Below are 16676 nucleotides of genomic sequence, written 5' to 3'. Positions count from 1 at the left end.
TCCTCCGCCTTCCTCATCCACCCACTTCTCGCTATCTTCTTGCCTATAATCTATCTCCATTCCAAATTTCAGCCAAATCCGTCCAGTAGGTTTTGCGTGAAAGAGTAACAAACATGCATACATACAAACTTTTGCATTTATAATATTAGTAGGATTGACATTAGATGCATAGTAGGTATTTGATGAATAGGACGTGAGGTGATAAATAAAACAAAGAAAAGTATAATTGATGTTTTATTTCATTATCTTATTTACAGTAGGTATTATACATTTTACAGGTCCAAGTCTCCAAGGACCAAGCCAAGCGGCTCGATTGCGGTAGAAGGAGAGCTATTTTTTTTTTAAATTATATAGACTAGCGCTTGGCTGCAATCAGACCTGCTAGCAAGTGATGATGCAGCCTAAGATGGAGCGCGCTTGCCTAGAAGTTGCCTATTCACTCTTGACTTGAAGGTACCCATATTATAGGTGGAAGGGAAAACTGATGCCGGAAGGGCGTTCCACATCCTGGCGGTTCGGATTAGAAAAGAGGAAGCAAATCGCTTCGTACGTGTTCGAGAAATTTCGACTACGTATGGATGCAGACCTTGACAATGCTACAATGTCATAATCGCAATCATCTCTGATTGGTTGATGTTCGCTCACTATTGGCATTGCAACAGGAATACTATAAATTCAGCCAATTACAACGATTGCGATTGTAATACTGATTGATGCAGTTTCCCCGCAATCGAGCAGCTGGTCAACAAAATCGAAAACTAGAACAAAAGTACGGAGCACCAAAAGACGACGTCCGCACCGCACGAGAAGACTGACATTTTTAATCGCAAAGACGTGGCTATGTCCGTTGTCTGCGACCAATCACGTACGGTTTCTTACTTATTAGCTCGTTTTTTTAATTACAATTTTTTTACAAGTTAGCCCTTGACTGAAATCTCACCTGGTGGTAAGTGATGATGCGGTCTAAGATGGAAGCAGGCTAACCTGAAAGGGGTATGGCAGCTTTTATTACAGCCATACACCTTTGGCTTCTATACGGCATCGCACAGGAACGCTAAACCGCTTGGCTTTACCGGTAGGGTGGTAACTAGCCACGGCCGAAGCCTCCCACCTGACCAGACCAGAGATTTAGAAATAAAATTCCAAAATCCTGGTGGAAATCGAACCCGGGACCTCCCACTAATAAGGCCACAGTGCTTACCACTTTGCCAGGGAGGTCGTCAATAAGGACCTATTTTTTTCAAAGAATATTAGCCATGCCAATGATGACTAACATTCCCCTTTCCCCTCCAACTAAGCGTAAAGCTTGTGCTAGGAGTGGGTACGACAATAGTGCAACAGAAGGGGTTTGAACCGCCGACGTTTCGGATTTCAGTCCGCTCCTCAACCGTTGAGCTATCAATAGCGATGAACAAGGTATACCCTGTGTGACTAATTTCAGGTGGCTTCTATAAATGATGCGCCTTCATATGGCCTTTCAAGCTGCAATTCTGCACAAAAGCCTGCCCGCACACCACACACACAAACCTCTTATCGTTGTTATGTATCCGCATATGTTCCTTCAAAGTTTTCTTACGAGCGTACGATTTCTTACAAACCAGACATTCATACGTCCTTTCACCGTTATGTTTGACCATATGAACTTTTAATTCTGGACCCGTATAACATTTATATTCACATAAACCACACTGAACGCTTTTATCTTCTAAATGTCTACGTTTCATATGACATGATAAGGCGTATCTTCGTTTGAACAAAGTATCACACACGTTGCATTTATATCTCAAAGGAGGATCCCCATGGGCGTCCACCATATGTTTATTTCGATGGAAATAATCCGCAAAACGTTCAGGACATTTCGGACATTTGTTCTTCTTAATCATTTTATGGACAGAATCAACGTGAGACTTGTACTTGTATCGAGTGTCAAAAACTTTTTTACATGTATCGCATGGGAACGTACCCCGAATATGCGAGCATTTCAAATGTACTCTCAACCTATTCTTTGTCACATAGCCGGCACCGCATTGGTCGCATACATAGTTCCTGTAATGCACGTTCATATGTCTCTCAATAGCTCCAAAATTTTCGAAATTACACCCGCAGTTGAAACACTCGTACTCATTAAGTTTAGTGAGTTTGAATATAATAATTCTATCCCCGTATTCCGGGTACAATTTCTTTTTGTGTATTCTGTTCAAATGTAACTTCAGTTCGTTTAAGTTGGGTAATTTTTGTTCACAAATCGTACATCTAATATCTGATACGTACGCGTAAACTACTAAAGTTTCTATGGGGGTTTTGTTTAGTATCCTTTTGATATTTTTTCTGCACTTTTCTGTTTTTTGATGATCGTGGAGTTGGTCAAAGCTCTCACAGAGTCTACTGCAGTAAAGGCAAGGGAATCCCAATCTTCGCTTGGTCTTGAAAGGTGTTAGGTTCGAATGTTCTAGAATAGTTGATATGTTGATGACATGAGCCACTTTTTCTGTTATGTATATCTTTGGCTGCATCCTTTTGGGAGTTGGATCGATTAGTTTCCTTATCGAATCTGCTGTTATTATTCTACCTGTAGAAATAAACATTACTTTTTAATATGGTCTGGGTTGAACTCATTGTAATATCAGTTTTGAAATTTGGGGTGCCCCAAGGTAGTACAGTGGGGCCAGTCTTCTTCACGCTAGACATTCATGACTTAAATATAACTGTTTGGAAGACATACTCAGCGGGCAGCTTTACTTCAGAAAAAGAAGAAACAGAGGCTAAGAGATAATATTTAGGTTTAAAGAGTTTATTTCTCAACTAGAGGATGCCCGCGACTTCGTCCGCATGGATTTAGATTTTTTAAGATCGCGTGGGAACTGTTTGATTTTCCAGGATAAAAAGTTGCCTATGTCAATTACAGGTACCAAATTTCATACAAATCGGTTAAGCGGATGGGGTTTTAGGAATCCCGTGGCTCTTTGATTTTCCGGGATAAAAAATAGCCTATGTCCGTCCCGGGGATATAAGCTAAATCTGTACCTTTCGTCAGAATTGGTTAAAATGTTGGGCCGTGAAAAGGTAGCAGACAGACAGACAGACACACTTTCGCATTTATAATATTAGTATATTACTAGTAGTATAGTACAGTATAGTATTTCACAATAAAATAATAAAATAAAAAATTTAGTATGGAACCCTCGGTGCGCGAGTCTGACTCGCACTTGGTCGGTTTTTTAACAGTAGTACCTACTTTAATAGAAAGTAAAATAAAATAGTGAAAAGGAATTACACACCTTTCAATAAATCAAGTTCTTTGAAAAACTGTTCATTTTCGAGCGCCTTTTTCGTTGGGAGGGGTTTCAAAATGTCGGACGTAAACCGCGCAAGCAGTTTAGCCTCTCCTTCTACCAATTCACTTTCTGATTTGGTCTCCAAGAGATCTACAATATAATACAAAAATCATTCAAGTAAGTGACAGACAGACACACTTTCGCATTTATAATATTACTAGAGGATGCCCGCGACTTCGTCCGCGTGGATTTAGGTTTTTAAAGATCCCGTGGGAACTGTTTGATTTTCCGGGATAAAATTTCGCCTATGTCAATTACAGGGACGCAAGCTACCTCGGTACCAAATTTCATACAAATCGGTTAAGCGGATGAGTTTTTGGGAATCCCGTGGGAACTCTTTGATTTTCCGGAATAAAAAGTAGCCTATGTCTGTCCCTGGGATGTAAGCTAACCCTGCACCAAATTTCGTCAGAATCGGTTAAGCTGTTGAGCCGTGAAAAGGTAGCAGACAGACATACAGACACACACTTTCGCATTTATAATATTAGTATGGATATATATTATATGGAGTATTTGGTTACGTTTAATAGGTAGTATCAAGATTACCATCAAATTCGTTGCTGTCTTCATCCATATCTGTACACATGTCGATAAGTTCCTCTTTGACTCCCGAGACGTTTTCTACTTTCACATCTACCTCCAAGGGTGCTTCGCCCACTGCAACAAAAATACAAATATCTTTGACACTAGCTATATACGTATAGTCAAAGTCAAAGTCATTTATTAAAATTTAGCTGGTGCCCGTGATTTCGTCCGTAATTTAGGTTTTTAAAAATTCTGTGGGAACTCTTTGATTTTCCGGGATAAAAAATAGTCTACGGGCATCTGCTAGTAACTAAAAATTATTTACATTGTACTGTTACAAGATGTCACACATACATATTTCACACTGACGGCTGAGCCTTGGTCGTAGTAGTGAGTATAATAAGCACAACAGACGGAAACGTTTAAGTATCCGTTCACACAGACCGGCTCGGACAGAATCGGACGGTGCTCTTCTTTTCACACAGACCTCCGGCGGGCGTACGGTTGGAACTGGCCGGAGCGACCAAGCTTTGACATTTCACATAGACCGGCTGGTCGGCTCCTTTTATTATTTCACACTAACCGCGTAAGGTTTGCTCTCCGGCATTCTCAATAACAAAAGAGGAGATATGTAAAAATAAACCTTATTTCAACTATCCAACACTCCATTTTAATCGCTATCAAAATCTGCTCTCCGGTCCGAGCCGGTTTGTGTGAACGGACCCTACGGAGGATGCAATGGGTCTGCCCGCGAAATTCAAATTTAATTTGGTTTTTCGCAATTTGTAAACTAATACAACAAAGTAGGCTTATGGCACTTTGATTGCCCCAATAGCAACCAACCAACTTAACCTAATGGTTTAATGAAATAGAACATCAATACTAAATACTAACTTACTGTCAATGAACAGCTGCCCATCAACATGTGTGTTCATCAGTAGTTTCTCCGACTCAACCACCATCGCACGAAAGCTGCTCGCGTCCTTCAACCTGCCCACACATGAGGAGCAAATGAGAGTACTACTGGCTGAGTTTGTGCACAACTGAAAAGCAATATACTGGATTTGTGAGTTGTGTAGTTCACATAATTAGAAGAGTAACTTGATTCTGTATAACTAAAACCTACAATTCCATTAGTAAACAGGTTGACATCTTCCACAACACACTACTAAAATTCAAAAAACAAATAATAGGATTGTTCAGTTCATAAATTGATTCATATTACATATTACCTGTAGTTACTATTCACGGTTTTTCTTTATTAATTATGACTAATTAGTATTTTTATTTTATTTTAAGACATTTTTGTTCATTGTAAACTTTTTTATTGTTTAATAATTATTATTTTTAATTTCTTTTGGCACAAGTTGTGACACCTAATTATGAGTTATGTATCTAATAATGTGTGTGTGTATATTATAGATTTAAGAATGTATTGATATTATAATTTTCTGGTGTCCTAATAAATAAATATAAAAATATGACTATCACAATGGTAGTTATTGGCCAAATTTATGGTATTCTTGTTGCAACAATGCATGGCAGCTTGGCAGCCAATAGTGAGCGAATGTCAACCAATCAGACGTGATTGCGATTGTGACATTGTAGCTGTCATTCTACCGCAATCGAGCTCCTGCCTAGTTGTAGAGATATTAACCTTTAATTCAGGAGGTCAGTGGTTCAATCCAAGATTTCAAACTTTTTGGAGTGCATTTTAAGCAAATATCACTTGCTTTAATGGTGAAGGAAAACATTGTGAGGAAACTTGCAGCCTGTGGCGTTCCCCATAATGTTCACAAAGGTGTGTGAGTCTGCCAATCTGCAAACCAAAACCCTTGTCATTCTGAGAAGAATGAAGAAAATAGGTGTGGTCAGTCAGTTTGTCAGTTGCTGGTTTGAATAGATCACCTGGTGGCTTAAGTGGTTCTCCATAAACAAGCTCTTGCTTTGGCCGCCTAGTACGGTTTCCAGATATTTATATGGATATGGAAACCCTTAACTGTAGGATTTCTAAGCTGTGATAATTTCATAAAGTTATGGGTCACTACACACCCATGCTGAGCAGTGGGCCGGCGATGGAAAGAAAGAAAGAAAATGCTTTTATTTGTTGTTGGGGTCACAGATAAAAACAAAGCATACAAATGTACATTTTCATCTGTGACACCACCCCAAATGGGTGTACAGCTCAGCATTATGTCCTGCATCACATGCATTATGACGCATTAAATGCAGGACGCTGATTTTCAGACGGGTAGATCATAATGATATTAAAGTTTTAATATAATATTGAGATCTGAAGAAAAGACGTCAGGGCTAAGAAGAAAAATGAACTGCTACTTCTGTCCATCTACCAAGCTTATGGTGACCCTGCGGCGTGTTCTTCGAGTCAACGAAAAACCTTCACGTAAGTTGATCGCCGTAGACCATCCAACCGGTTAAGGTGCCCACGCACTCGAACTGAACTGCGCACTACGCGCGTACCGCGTAGCGCGTCACAGCCGCGCGTCGCGGCTGCAGAGAATATCGTGCGGGGCGCTGCCGCGACGCGCAGTTCAGTTCGAGTTCGTGGGCACCTTTAGGGACATGATGCGGCAATTAACTGATATAATATGTTGTTACAACTAAACCACAGGTCCTCCAGTTAAACCACTTACGTATAAATTAAAACATTCTTGAAACAACTCGTAGTAAACCTCGCGATCACCATCACATTTGTATTCCTTCATGATATCTTTATGATGGCCTTTTGACGAACAGAACCTGCATCTACCGTAGCAGGGACTAATATCTCTGTTTTCCATTGTTATTAATTAATTTTTAATTGACTATTTGCAAATTTTATTTTTGTTTTGTTTTGATTTGTTTTTTTTTTAAATTTGATTTTTTTTGGCATTTCATGTTTTTAATTTTTTTGTCTTTGACGATTTTTTTAACTGGTATCACGCTCTGGATTCTCGATATTTTGACCAAGCTGACAATCGGAGTCACAGAGGAATAAGCTAATTGTACCTACAAATCTCTTTCGAGCTCGATCTATAGCTCGTAAAGCTATAGATCGAGTTCTTTTTCTGGTTGGAGACGTCGGTGGAGCGAGTCAGTTCTCTTTCGAATATACATACTCTTTTTTTTTTTTTTTTTTTTTTTTTTTTTTTTTTAGTTATTTGTATAGTTTAACTAACTTGACAAATGACAAATAACTACAAACTTGACATTGGCTAATCTTTGTAAAGCCAGACGAGAGAGAGAGAGATACTCTTTTTTTTTTTTTTTTTAATTTATTTTACGGTATATATAGGTACTCTCACTTCTCAGGCCCAGAGTCTTGAAGTCTCGAGTTGAAAAGTAATAAACTTGCCCTTCCTCCTATATAAAATATTGACCAATACCATAGAGTCGGTGAAATACAGCATTAGCGACGGGCTTGCCCGCGAAATTCAAATTTAATTTGGTTTTTCGCAATTCGTAACAGAATCCATCTTATAGGTGTGGTGATCCAGTCACTGTTGAGCGTTATTCATACTAATTATTATAGATTCGAAAATGTATTTGTCTTTTTATCGCGAAAAATCAAATTCCCATTGGATTCTTGAATGTCATCAACCGATTTATATTAAAGGTACAGAGGTAGCTTGCATCCCGAAAATTTACATAGTTTTCATCCCGGAAAAATTCCCACGGGATTTTTCAAAAACCAAATCCACACGGACGAAGTCGCGAACATCATCTAGTTTTGAAAAAAAATCCTTAAAATATCCTTATTTAATAAATGGTAGATAATAATAGGTAAAAAAAAGTAAATCATAGGTGTAAATATTGTCTCGATTTTATTTCATTTCACTAGTCATAAAGTAACTTATACAAATGTAAGTAATGTAAATAACGGTTATGTGCCACGATAACTAGCGTAGATTGTTACATGACCACTTTATAAATTACGCAGAAGTACCCTACCCTACTGTACTTATTCCACTTAAGGGGCAAGCGACGGGTCTGCCCGCAAAATTCAAATTTAATTTGATTTTTCACAATTTGTTAACTAATGCGACAACGTAGGCTTATGGTATTTTAATTGCGACAATGGCAGTATCATCCTCACAGGTTCATATAAAAATCTTTACTTGAAAGGGTCCAGTTTAAGAAATTAGCTCTAATATCGACTAATTTGTGAGTTATAGTCGATACTAGAGCTAATTTCTTAAACTGGACCCTTTCAAGTAAAGATTTTTATATAAACCTGTGAGGATGATACTGCCATTGGCGCAATTAAAATACCATAAGCCTACGTTGTCGTATTAGTTTACAAATTGCGAAAAATCAAATTAAATTTGAATTTCGCGGACAGACCCGTCTCAAGCCCCTGATAAAACGTAATGTAAGTTTATAAAAAATTTATAGGTATATTTGAAACCCACACTTGCTTGTGAACTGCCCAATAGATTTTCACCCTCACCACCTGGGTGCCCGGTGCACTTCAACCACCCGTTTGCGCCCATTGTACCAGATCCTTTTTTCCATGCACATGCAAACTGTGGAATCAACTCCCATCGGCGGTGTTCACACTAGATTACAACATGGGGTTATTCAAGGGGCGGACCAACTAAGTCCTGAAAGGCCGGCAACGCATCGGCGGTTCCTCTGGTGCTGCAAATGTGCATAGGCGGCAGTAATCACTTAACATCAGATGACCCGCCTATTCGTTTTTTTTAATAAAAATAAATCCTACACTATTGCACCTGCAATTCAGGATGATGTGTTTTAATATGCCCTTTCAAGCTGCAGTTCTGTACGAAAGCCTGCCCACACACCTGGCAGGCGTACCGTCTGTCGTTATTATGTATCCGCATATGTTCATGCAATGTCCTCTTTCTCGCATAAGTCTTTTTACACACCGAGCATTCATGTACGCGCTCCCCATTATGTTTTATCATATGAAGTTTTAACGTAAAGTTTGTGAAACAGGTGTACGAGCACAACTCACACTGGTAATCTTTTTGTTTTAAATGATACCTCTTTTTATGCGCAGACAAACGGATTTGTCTATCAAATACCTTGTCGCACACCTTACATTTGTATTCTAGTTTAGCAGCACCATGCATTTCCTCCATATGCTTTTGTCGTTTTAAATATTCAGTGAAACGTTCGTCACACTTCATACATTTGAACCTTTTGACCATTTTGTGAACTATATCAATATGGTTTTTCAACTTTAGGGGGGTAGCGTACACTTTTTTACACGTCTCACATTGAAAACTACCCTCATCGTGTTGTTTTGAATGTACTTTGAATCGACTTTTAGTAACAAAGCCCGTACCGCATTCCTTACACACATAATTTCTAAAGTGTACGTTCATATGTCGCTCTATTGCCCCAAAAGTTTCATAATTGCATTTGCACACTTGACATTCGAACATGTTTGGGGTTAATTTAAAAGGGACAATGCGGTCGGGGCAATCTTGCATTTTTTTATCGTGTTTTTTAGCCAAATGTGATTTTAGTTCTGCCAAATTTGGAATTTCTTGATTACATATTGTACATTTCAGATCTGTGACATCGACGTAGACTATAAATGCTTCAGCTCCTATTGAATTCAGTACTTCCTTTAGTTGGATTTTTGTGTGTTTCTGTTGATGTTTCCTCATAGCTGCTAAATCTTCGAGTGCTACAGAGCAGTAGAAACAAGGGAAGCCGTTCTGGTATTTAGGTTTGAACGGAGTGACGTTAGAGTTGTCTATAATGAGGGTAGTGTTGTGAATGTACGCTAGTTTCTCCTTCCTGTTGTTGTTTCTTACTTGCCACGGCGATGGGCGAGTGGAGTCTTTAAATTCTTTTGCTGTTTCTGTGGACAAAATATAATATTATTATTATTAGTAGTAGATTATTTTGACGATTCAAAAGCACTTGTAAAAGTTTAATTGAATAAAAATAATTTGAATTTGAATTTATTGATGATTTTATCTAATCGTAATTGATAGGTTTTGATTCCCCTTGTCTTGACAGACACGACTGACAGGGTTCTTTTTCCGTTTTGAAGTAAGGAACCCTATTTATTTAGATAATTGGATAAGTAAAAATCTCACTACCACTATACAACTTTAAGATATCCTCTGGTGCAGTGCTAAGCGCTGTGGTCTGATAAATGTGGCACCTGGGTTCGATTCCCGGCAAGGGTACTAAATTGTCTCTAGTCTATGGTTGTGGCGAGTTACTACCCTGTCGGCAAAGCCGTGCCGCCAAGCAATATAGCGTTCCGGTACGATGCCAAGAAGATACTGATAAGGGGTATGGGCGTAAAAACTGCCATACCCCTTCCAAGTTAGCCCGCTACCATCTTAGACTGCATCATCACTTACCACCAGGTGAGATCCCAATCAAGGGCTAACTTCTTCTTTTCTTCTCTATGGCTCTTTGTACTGCAGCTTTGTGTCTGCAATAATTCTGCCAATGTCCATTCAGTGGAGAAAACAACGTGGTAATGCTTGTTGGTTCTTGGATTCCTTACTTGGGAGACTTTTCCTATCCTTTGTTAGACCTAACAAACTAACTTGTAGTGAAATAAAAAAAAATGCATTATAAATAAAACATAATTTAAAAAAAAATTACCTGCTTCTACCTGCTCAGGCATAGAATCATTGTCAGAGTCCTCTTCATTGCGTTCAGTTTCAGTTGATTCTAGTCGTTCGCTTTTTATTTCCACTACAACCATCGATGATAGGTCTGATGGGTCCACTGCATCTGTAAGATCAATACACTTTACTGTCTCTGTTATGAACTGCCTCGTGGACGGTTAGCAGTTAATTTGGCTGTGGATGACGAATTCCTATTTTAATTTTTTTTTGATATTTCTAGGCTTTCTGTAATCAGTCATTTATGTGGACTATAATCAGATTATATGAGTGTGTTAAGGGTTGGGAGAAGGTCACTTCATCAAGAAACTCTTCTTATAGGGCTATCTCTGGCTTTATTGTCCATAAGACAGTTCTTCTATTGTGGCTCATATCATTCGCTGAGTGTTCAAAACTGGTTCCTAGCACGATCAAATGTCTTACCATTTCCAGAATCTTCTTGCTTCAAATCACAGTTGGCGAGGCTCCGCTCGGCGTCCATCACCATCTTTTTGAAGCTGGTGGCATCTCTCAACCGCAGCACACAGGATGCGCATATCAGGTTGCTCTTACCAGTTTTGGTGCACAACTACAATAATTTATATAATAATTGAACTAGCTGATGCTCACAACTTTGTTCCCGTGGATATAGGTTTTTAACAATCCTGTGGGAACTCATTGATTTTCCAGGATAAAAATAGCTTATGTGATAATCCAGGGTATACATACATAAATTCGAGCTTTTAACATTATAAAGTGAAAGCGTGTTTGTATATTGGTTCATCCTTCAATTTCGCTGCAACAGAACATCATATCGACATGATTTTTTGCAAGGAAATAGTTAAAAACCTGGAGAGTGACATAAATTACTTTTATCCCAAAAAGTTAAAGAGTTCCCACAGGATTTGAACTTGTCCCCATGCAGACAAAGTTGCAGGCATTAGTTAGTTGCTCATAAAAGTAGGTAGGTACTAGGAATTAAAACAGAATCATTAATAATCTTTATTTTATTAAATAATAGGGGTTAATGGAATTCTTCAATTCTATTTTGTTTTTAAGGCACACAGCTGCAAAATGCAATTTACTTCGCCAATGACATGTAGATTAGAAAAAACATGCTAAGATATTGTGTACTTTGTATAATATTGTGTTGTTCCAGGCTAGAACATAAACCTCTAAAATATTATATTATATACCCAATATGTATGTATAATTAAGGTAATACAAAAATGATATAACTTTAGAACCCATTTTTGACTGTTGGCTAAACTTTTGGTAGAAAGAACTGTGCCTGCGAAGTAAGAATTAAAAATCTATGTAAATAATACTTACAAACACATTAAAACACTCCAAAAATATTTTGAAATAAACTTCTCGGGTGCCGTTCCACTCGTACTCCTTCATCAGATCGCGGTGGTTACCCAACGTGAAACAACACCTGCATTCACCGTATTTCGTATTATCTTCACTTTCATTCATTTTTCTATTAAAATCATAAAAAATATTGAATACCTAAATATATTTCATTGCATTTCTCCAAAATTTTAAATTACTCTTTTTTGACAGTTACTTTTTTCTCTTTGGCTTTACGGCTCTAGATTCTAGTCGACAGGGCGAGAATCCAAAGCCGTAAAACCAGTTAAAAAAAAAAACATTTTTTTTTTCAACTGATTTTACAGCTCTGGATTCTAGCCGACAGTGACATATTATATTTTTTCCTACCGGCTTTACGGCTCTTCTAGCCGACATCAGTGATTTTTTTTTAAACTGACGTTACGGCTTTTTCTTTTCAGGCTTACAAACCGAAAATAATATAACATAGAATTATTTAGTTTCAGATTATTACTTTCAAGTGAACCAACTATAAAAAAAAAACTCAAAAATAATAAATTATTTATTAATTAATAGTTTGGTAGAAAATAGATTTTATACAATAATCACACAGCACCATTTCTTTACTGCTTTTACACATTTATTGATACAGATAGCTACAAAACTATTGCACCTGCAATTCAGGATGATGTGTTCTAATATGCCCTTTCAAGCTGCAGTTCTGTACGAAAGCCTGCCCACACACCTGGCAGGCGTACCGTCTGTCATTATTGTGTATCCGCATATGCTCGTGCAAAGTTTTCTTTCTCGCATACGACTTTTTACACACCGAGCACTCAAATATACGCGAGCCATTATGTTTAATCATGTGACATTTTAATTCTTTATTAGTGAAACAGGTGTAGGGGCACATTTCACATTTATAATCTCTCTGTTCTAAGTGATCCCTTTTCATATGTGTAGACAATATATACTTTTTGTCAAATATTTTATCGCACACGTTGCACTTATACTCGAGTTTTGCCTCACCGTGTGCTTCAACTAAATGTTTCTGCCGTTTAAAATAATTATTAAAACGTTCCCCACATTTCATACACTTCAACCGTTTAACCATTTTGTGAACACCGTCAATATGATTTTGCAACTTTTGGGGGGTAGCATAAACTTTTTCACATGTCTCACATTGAAAACTACCCTCATTATGCGACTTAGAATGTGCTTTGAAACGACTTTTGGTGACGTAACCTGAGCCACATTCCTCACAGACATAATTTCTAAAATGTACGTTCATATGACGCTCCATTGCTCCAAAAGTTTCGAAATTGCATTTACACACTTGACACTCGAACAAATTTGGGGTTAATTTAAATGGGACCATGCGGTCGGGGTAATCTTGCATTTTCTTCTTGTGTTTTTTGACCAAGTGTGATTTTAGTTCTGCCAAACTTGGAATTTCTTCATTACATATTGTACATTTCAGGTCTGTGACGTCAACATACACTATAAATGCTTCAGCCCCTAGTATATTTAGTATAGTCTTTAGTTCAATTTTCGTATGCTTCTTTTGATGCTGTTTCATTTCAGATATATCCTGGAATATCTTAGAGCAGTAGAAGCAAGGGAAACCGTTTTGGTATTTGGTTTTGAATGGAGTGACATTGGAGTTTTCTATAATGAGGGTAGTGTTGTGAATGTACGCTAGTTTCTCCAGTCTGTTCTTGTTTTTCATTTTGCAAGATGTTGAACATATATTTGCTCGGCACGCGCTTGGATCGCAAACTTTGACTTTGACTATGAAAAAAAACAGAAAATTAGTATCAGTAAAAAATAGTAACATTATTTAAATAATGAAAATTGGTGACACTAGCACTAATTTATGGATCAGGCCTTCCTCTTTTGAGACCTAGTTACCATATGTAAAATGAAACAAGTAAATACCTGGTTCTCTATGTTCAGGCATGGACTCATCATCTGAGCTCTCATCCTTCTGCTCTGTGAAGTTTGATTCAAAGCTCACGTCCAGTTCTCTTTTTATTTCCACTTTTAATATTGATGATGATGGGGCTATGGGATCTGAAACATAAAATGCTATCATAAAAATGTGTAATGAACGAAATATCCATGCTAATATTATAAACAGTACAATGCTGTGTAGAAACTGATAAAGGGTATGAGTGTAATAAATACTGCCACAACCCTTCCAAGTTAGGCCACTACCATCATACACTGCATCATCACTTACCACCAGGTGAGACAGCAGTAAAAGGCTAACTTGTGATTGTTGTGAACTTGTTTCCACAGGATTTAAATCCACACAAAATCACAGGCTTCATCTAGTAATCCTACTAATATTATAAAGTCGAAAGTTTCTATGTATGTATGGATGTTTGTTACTCTTTCACGCAAATATATTGGACGGATTTGGCTGAAATTTGGAATAGAGATAGATTATACCATGGATTACACACAGGCTATAAGGGACTATAAAGTAGTGGTGATCACAATGAACCAGAGATGGTATAAGTGATATAATATATCCAAGAAATAAGATAAGAATAAGACCATGAATTGAGATTGAATAAAAAATTCATCTCACCATTTACAGAATCTTCTTGCTTCAACTCACAGCTGGTCAGGTTTCGCTCCGCTTCCAGCACCATCTTCTTGAAGCTGGTGGCATCTCTTAACCGCAGCACACAGGATGTGCATATGAGGTTACTCTTGCCAGTTTTGGTACACAACTACAACATATACCATGATAATGGTGATAGCCCAGTGGTTATAGATATTGATCTCTAATTTGGAAGGTCCAGAGTTCGATTTGCACCTCTTAGATTTATGCACATTAAAAAATATATATATGCTCTAAGAGTGGAAGAAAATGTTGTGAGGAAACGTGCATTACCTAAGTTCTCAATGGGTTTGCAGTTGGTTTGCAGTCCGCACTTGGCCAGTATGGTAGACAGTAGGCCAGTATGTAACAGTAGCTTTATTTTTGATGTAAGGTAAAAAATATCTAACTAATAAATTTAATGTAGATAAGTATCTAACTAAAGTAATAGTCTACACTTACAAACACATTAAAACACTCCAAAAATATTTGAAAATAAACTTCGCGAGTGCCATTCCATTCGTACTCCTTCATAAGATCGCGATGGTTGCCCAGCGCGAAACAACACCTGCATTCACCGTATTTCGTATCTTCACTTTCATTCATTTTCGCAACAAAATACTATTCAATATTAATTTATATTCAAGGAAGCATTTCCAAAGCAGATTTTCCATAGATTTTCATTTAAAAAAAAATGACACAGAACACAGACTAATAACATAGGTGTTGAAGATACAAAGAGTATAATCTCCGGATTCGTGGTCTGTGAGTATTAAAAAGATAGGTATCACAAAACGCCAGATTTTTTAATCTGACTTTATGCTTTACGGCTCTAGCCTCTGAGTTCTAAACATAGATAACATATAGGTATTATTACCTGTGAATATTTTTAGTTCTAAATCACTACTTTTAAATTCCAGATAGAAATGCATCCAGCCAGACAAATAACCGGAATGGATTTGTGGACGCGTCACTCGTCAGGCTGCAGCTGCCAGCTGGACTCTGCCTCACCTCAGCAAGATCAAAATCGAAGAGCTAGATAGGATTTTTTTTAATAGCTTTTCAGCCCTGGTTCTAATTCCAGCCTTTTTGAGCACAGAACTTGGTTTTTCAATAAAATAAATAATACTATTTTATTTGTCAATTTGTGGGTATATAACAAGTTAACAATAAATCAGTACAATCCCTTACACAAAATGAAACCAAAATAATGTATCATATATATATTTAATTCCATATAATGTACTTTACACTTTTAAGTATACTTTAACTTAAACTAATTTGTTTAAATAAAAGTTTACATACATGGGAAAGGATTGAAACTTGGTTTTATTCATAAGATTCCAAAATGACGTCCTATTTTATAATTATGACCATTTTCCTTTGAAACCCCCGAAGTCGATTTTTAAAAGAATTTGCTCCAATAACAGATAAAAATTTCAAAAGGGGGTCTTTTTAAAATTATTAATTATTTCATATTATTATAATACCATGAAATTATTATACATACACATCCTCAAAAAAACAAATTGAGATGTATGACACGGGTCTACCCGCGAAAATCAAATTTAATTTGGGTTTTCGCAATTGGTAAACTAATACGACAAAGTAGGCTTATGGCATTCTAATAGCGCCAATGGCAGTATCATCCTCACAGGTTTATATATAAACCTTTACTTGAAAGAATCCAGTTTCAGAAATTAGTAAGAGTATCAACTAACTTGTGAGTAACTCACGTCAAATTCATTATTTTGACAAATTTCTTAAACTGAACACTTTCAAGTAAAGATTTTTATATAAACCCGTGGAGATGATACTGCCATTGGCGCAATTAGAATGCCATAAGCCTACTTTGTCGTATTAGTTTAAAAATTGCGAAATACCAAATTAAATTTGAATTTCGCGGGCAGACCCGTGCCCTGCACCAAGGAGAAAATGACGAATACAGCGGCGCGGTGGCACCATCTGTGATGACGTCATACACACCATTATAACCGTCAATTAACATAATTTTCATAAAATTACCCCTATTCAGTAGCCATTCCTACTCGATAACGAAGTTTCACTTCAAGAAAACAAGTCTTAAAAGGTCTTAAATCTAATGAATAAATTAATTATAAACCAGATTGTATAATATAGTTGTGATGTAAAATTAGGCTAGGTATAATAATACAATTTTCTCTGCCCACAATTGAGGCATGCACACAAGATTAATTTCATTACTACATTAAAAAGTTGCTAAACCCCATAATCCATACTAATATTATAAAT

The 16676-nt window shown here is 37.2% G+C and overlaps 3 protein-coding genes across 4 annotated transcripts; all 3 read right to left on the bottom strand.

The window, feature by feature from the left end:
* Positions 1-1340: 1340 nt before the first annotated feature.
* LOC123878480 (zinc finger and BTB domain-containing protein 41-like) lies at positions 1341-6724 on the bottom strand. Of its 2 annotated transcripts, none has more exons than XM_045925664.1 (5): positions 6515-6724; positions 4759-4903; positions 3882-3992; positions 3279-3425; positions 1341-2569 (listed from the first exon to the last, which is right to left on the bottom strand). In XM_045925664.1, the coding sequence occupies exons 1-5, from the start codon at positions 6659-6661 to the stop codon at positions 1449-1451; spliced, it is 1671 nt and encodes a 556-aa protein (XP_045781620.1). In that variant the 5' UTR covers positions 6662-6724; the 3' UTR covers positions 1341-1448. The 2 variants fall into 2 exon arrangements, with proteins under 2 accessions (XP_045781620.1, XP_045781621.1); XM_045925665.1 differs by having other exon boundaries at positions 4755-4903; positions 6515-6653.
* Positions 6725-7053: 329 nt separating this feature from the next.
* LOC123878487 (zinc finger protein 442-like) lies at positions 7054-12018 on the bottom strand. The gene is made up of 5 exons (XM_045925674.1): positions 11795-12018; positions 10907-11051; positions 10461-10592; positions 8584-9696; positions 7054-7064 (listed from the first exon to the last, which is right to left on the bottom strand). Exons 1-4 carry the CDS (start codon positions 11939-11941, stop codon positions 8585-8587), a joined length of 1536 nt encoding a protein of 511 aa, XP_045781630.1. The 5' UTR covers positions 11942-12018; the 3' UTR covers positions 7054-7064; position 8584.
* Positions 12019-12343: 325 nt separating this feature from the next.
* LOC123878485 (zinc finger protein 226-like) lies at positions 12344-15094 on the bottom strand. Its single transcript, XM_045925672.1, has 4 exons — positions 14868-15094; positions 14391-14535; positions 13733-13867; positions 12344-13585 (listed from the first exon to the last, which is right to left on the bottom strand). Exons 1-4 carry the CDS (start codon positions 15009-15011, stop codon positions 12459-12461), a joined length of 1551 nt encoding a protein of 516 aa, XP_045781628.1. The 5' UTR covers positions 15012-15094; the 3' UTR covers positions 12344-12458.
* Positions 15095-16676: the final 1582 nt, after the last annotated feature.

The sequence above is a fragment of the Maniola jurtina genome, chromosome 26 (assembly GCF_905333055.1).
Source record: "Maniola jurtina chromosome 26, ilManJurt1.1, whole genome shotgun sequence".
Taxonomy (NCBI): domain Eukaryota; kingdom Metazoa; phylum Arthropoda; class Insecta; order Lepidoptera; family Nymphalidae; genus Maniola; species Maniola jurtina.
Note: the sequence above shows the minus strand (reverse complement) of the source record. Positions and strands in the feature narration are given on the sequence as shown.

Coding starts and splice junctions, on each gene's coding strand:
- LOC123878480 (XM_045925664.1), bottom strand. CDS start 6,661: ATGGAAAACAGAGATATTAGTCCCTGCTACGGTAGATGCAGGTTCTGT. Junction 3,993..4,758: donor TGGGCAGCTGTTCATTGACA/GTAAGTTAGTAT, acceptor TTTTTGTTGCAG/TGGGCGAAGCACCCTTGGAG. Junction 2,570..3,278: donor AGAACTTGATTTATTGAAAG/GTGTGTAATTCC, acceptor TTATTTCTACAG/GTAGAATAATAACAGCAGAT.
- LOC123878487 (XM_045925674.1), bottom strand. CDS start 11,941: ATGAATGAAAGTGAAGATAATACGAAATACGGTGAATGCAGGTGTTGT. Junction 11,052..11,794: donor TGGAGTGTTTTAATGTGTTT/GTAAGTATTATT, acceptor AAATTATTGTAG/TTGTGCACCAAAACTGGTAA. Junction 9,697..10,460: donor GCCTGAGCAGGTAGAAGCAG/GTAATTTTTTTT, acceptor TTTTGTCCACAG/AAACAGCAAAAGAATTTAAA.
- LOC123878485 (XM_045925672.1), bottom strand. CDS start 15,011: ATGAATGAAAGTGAAGATACGAAATACGGTGAATGCAGGTGTTGTTTC. Junction 13,868..14,390: donor GCAAGAAGATTCTGTAAATG/GTGAGATGAATT, acceptor TTTATGTTTCAG/ATCCCATAGCCCCATCATCA. Junction 13,586..13,732: donor GCCTGAACATAGAGAACCAG/GTATTTACTTGT, acceptor TTTTTTTCATAG/TCAAAGTCAAAGTTTGCGAT.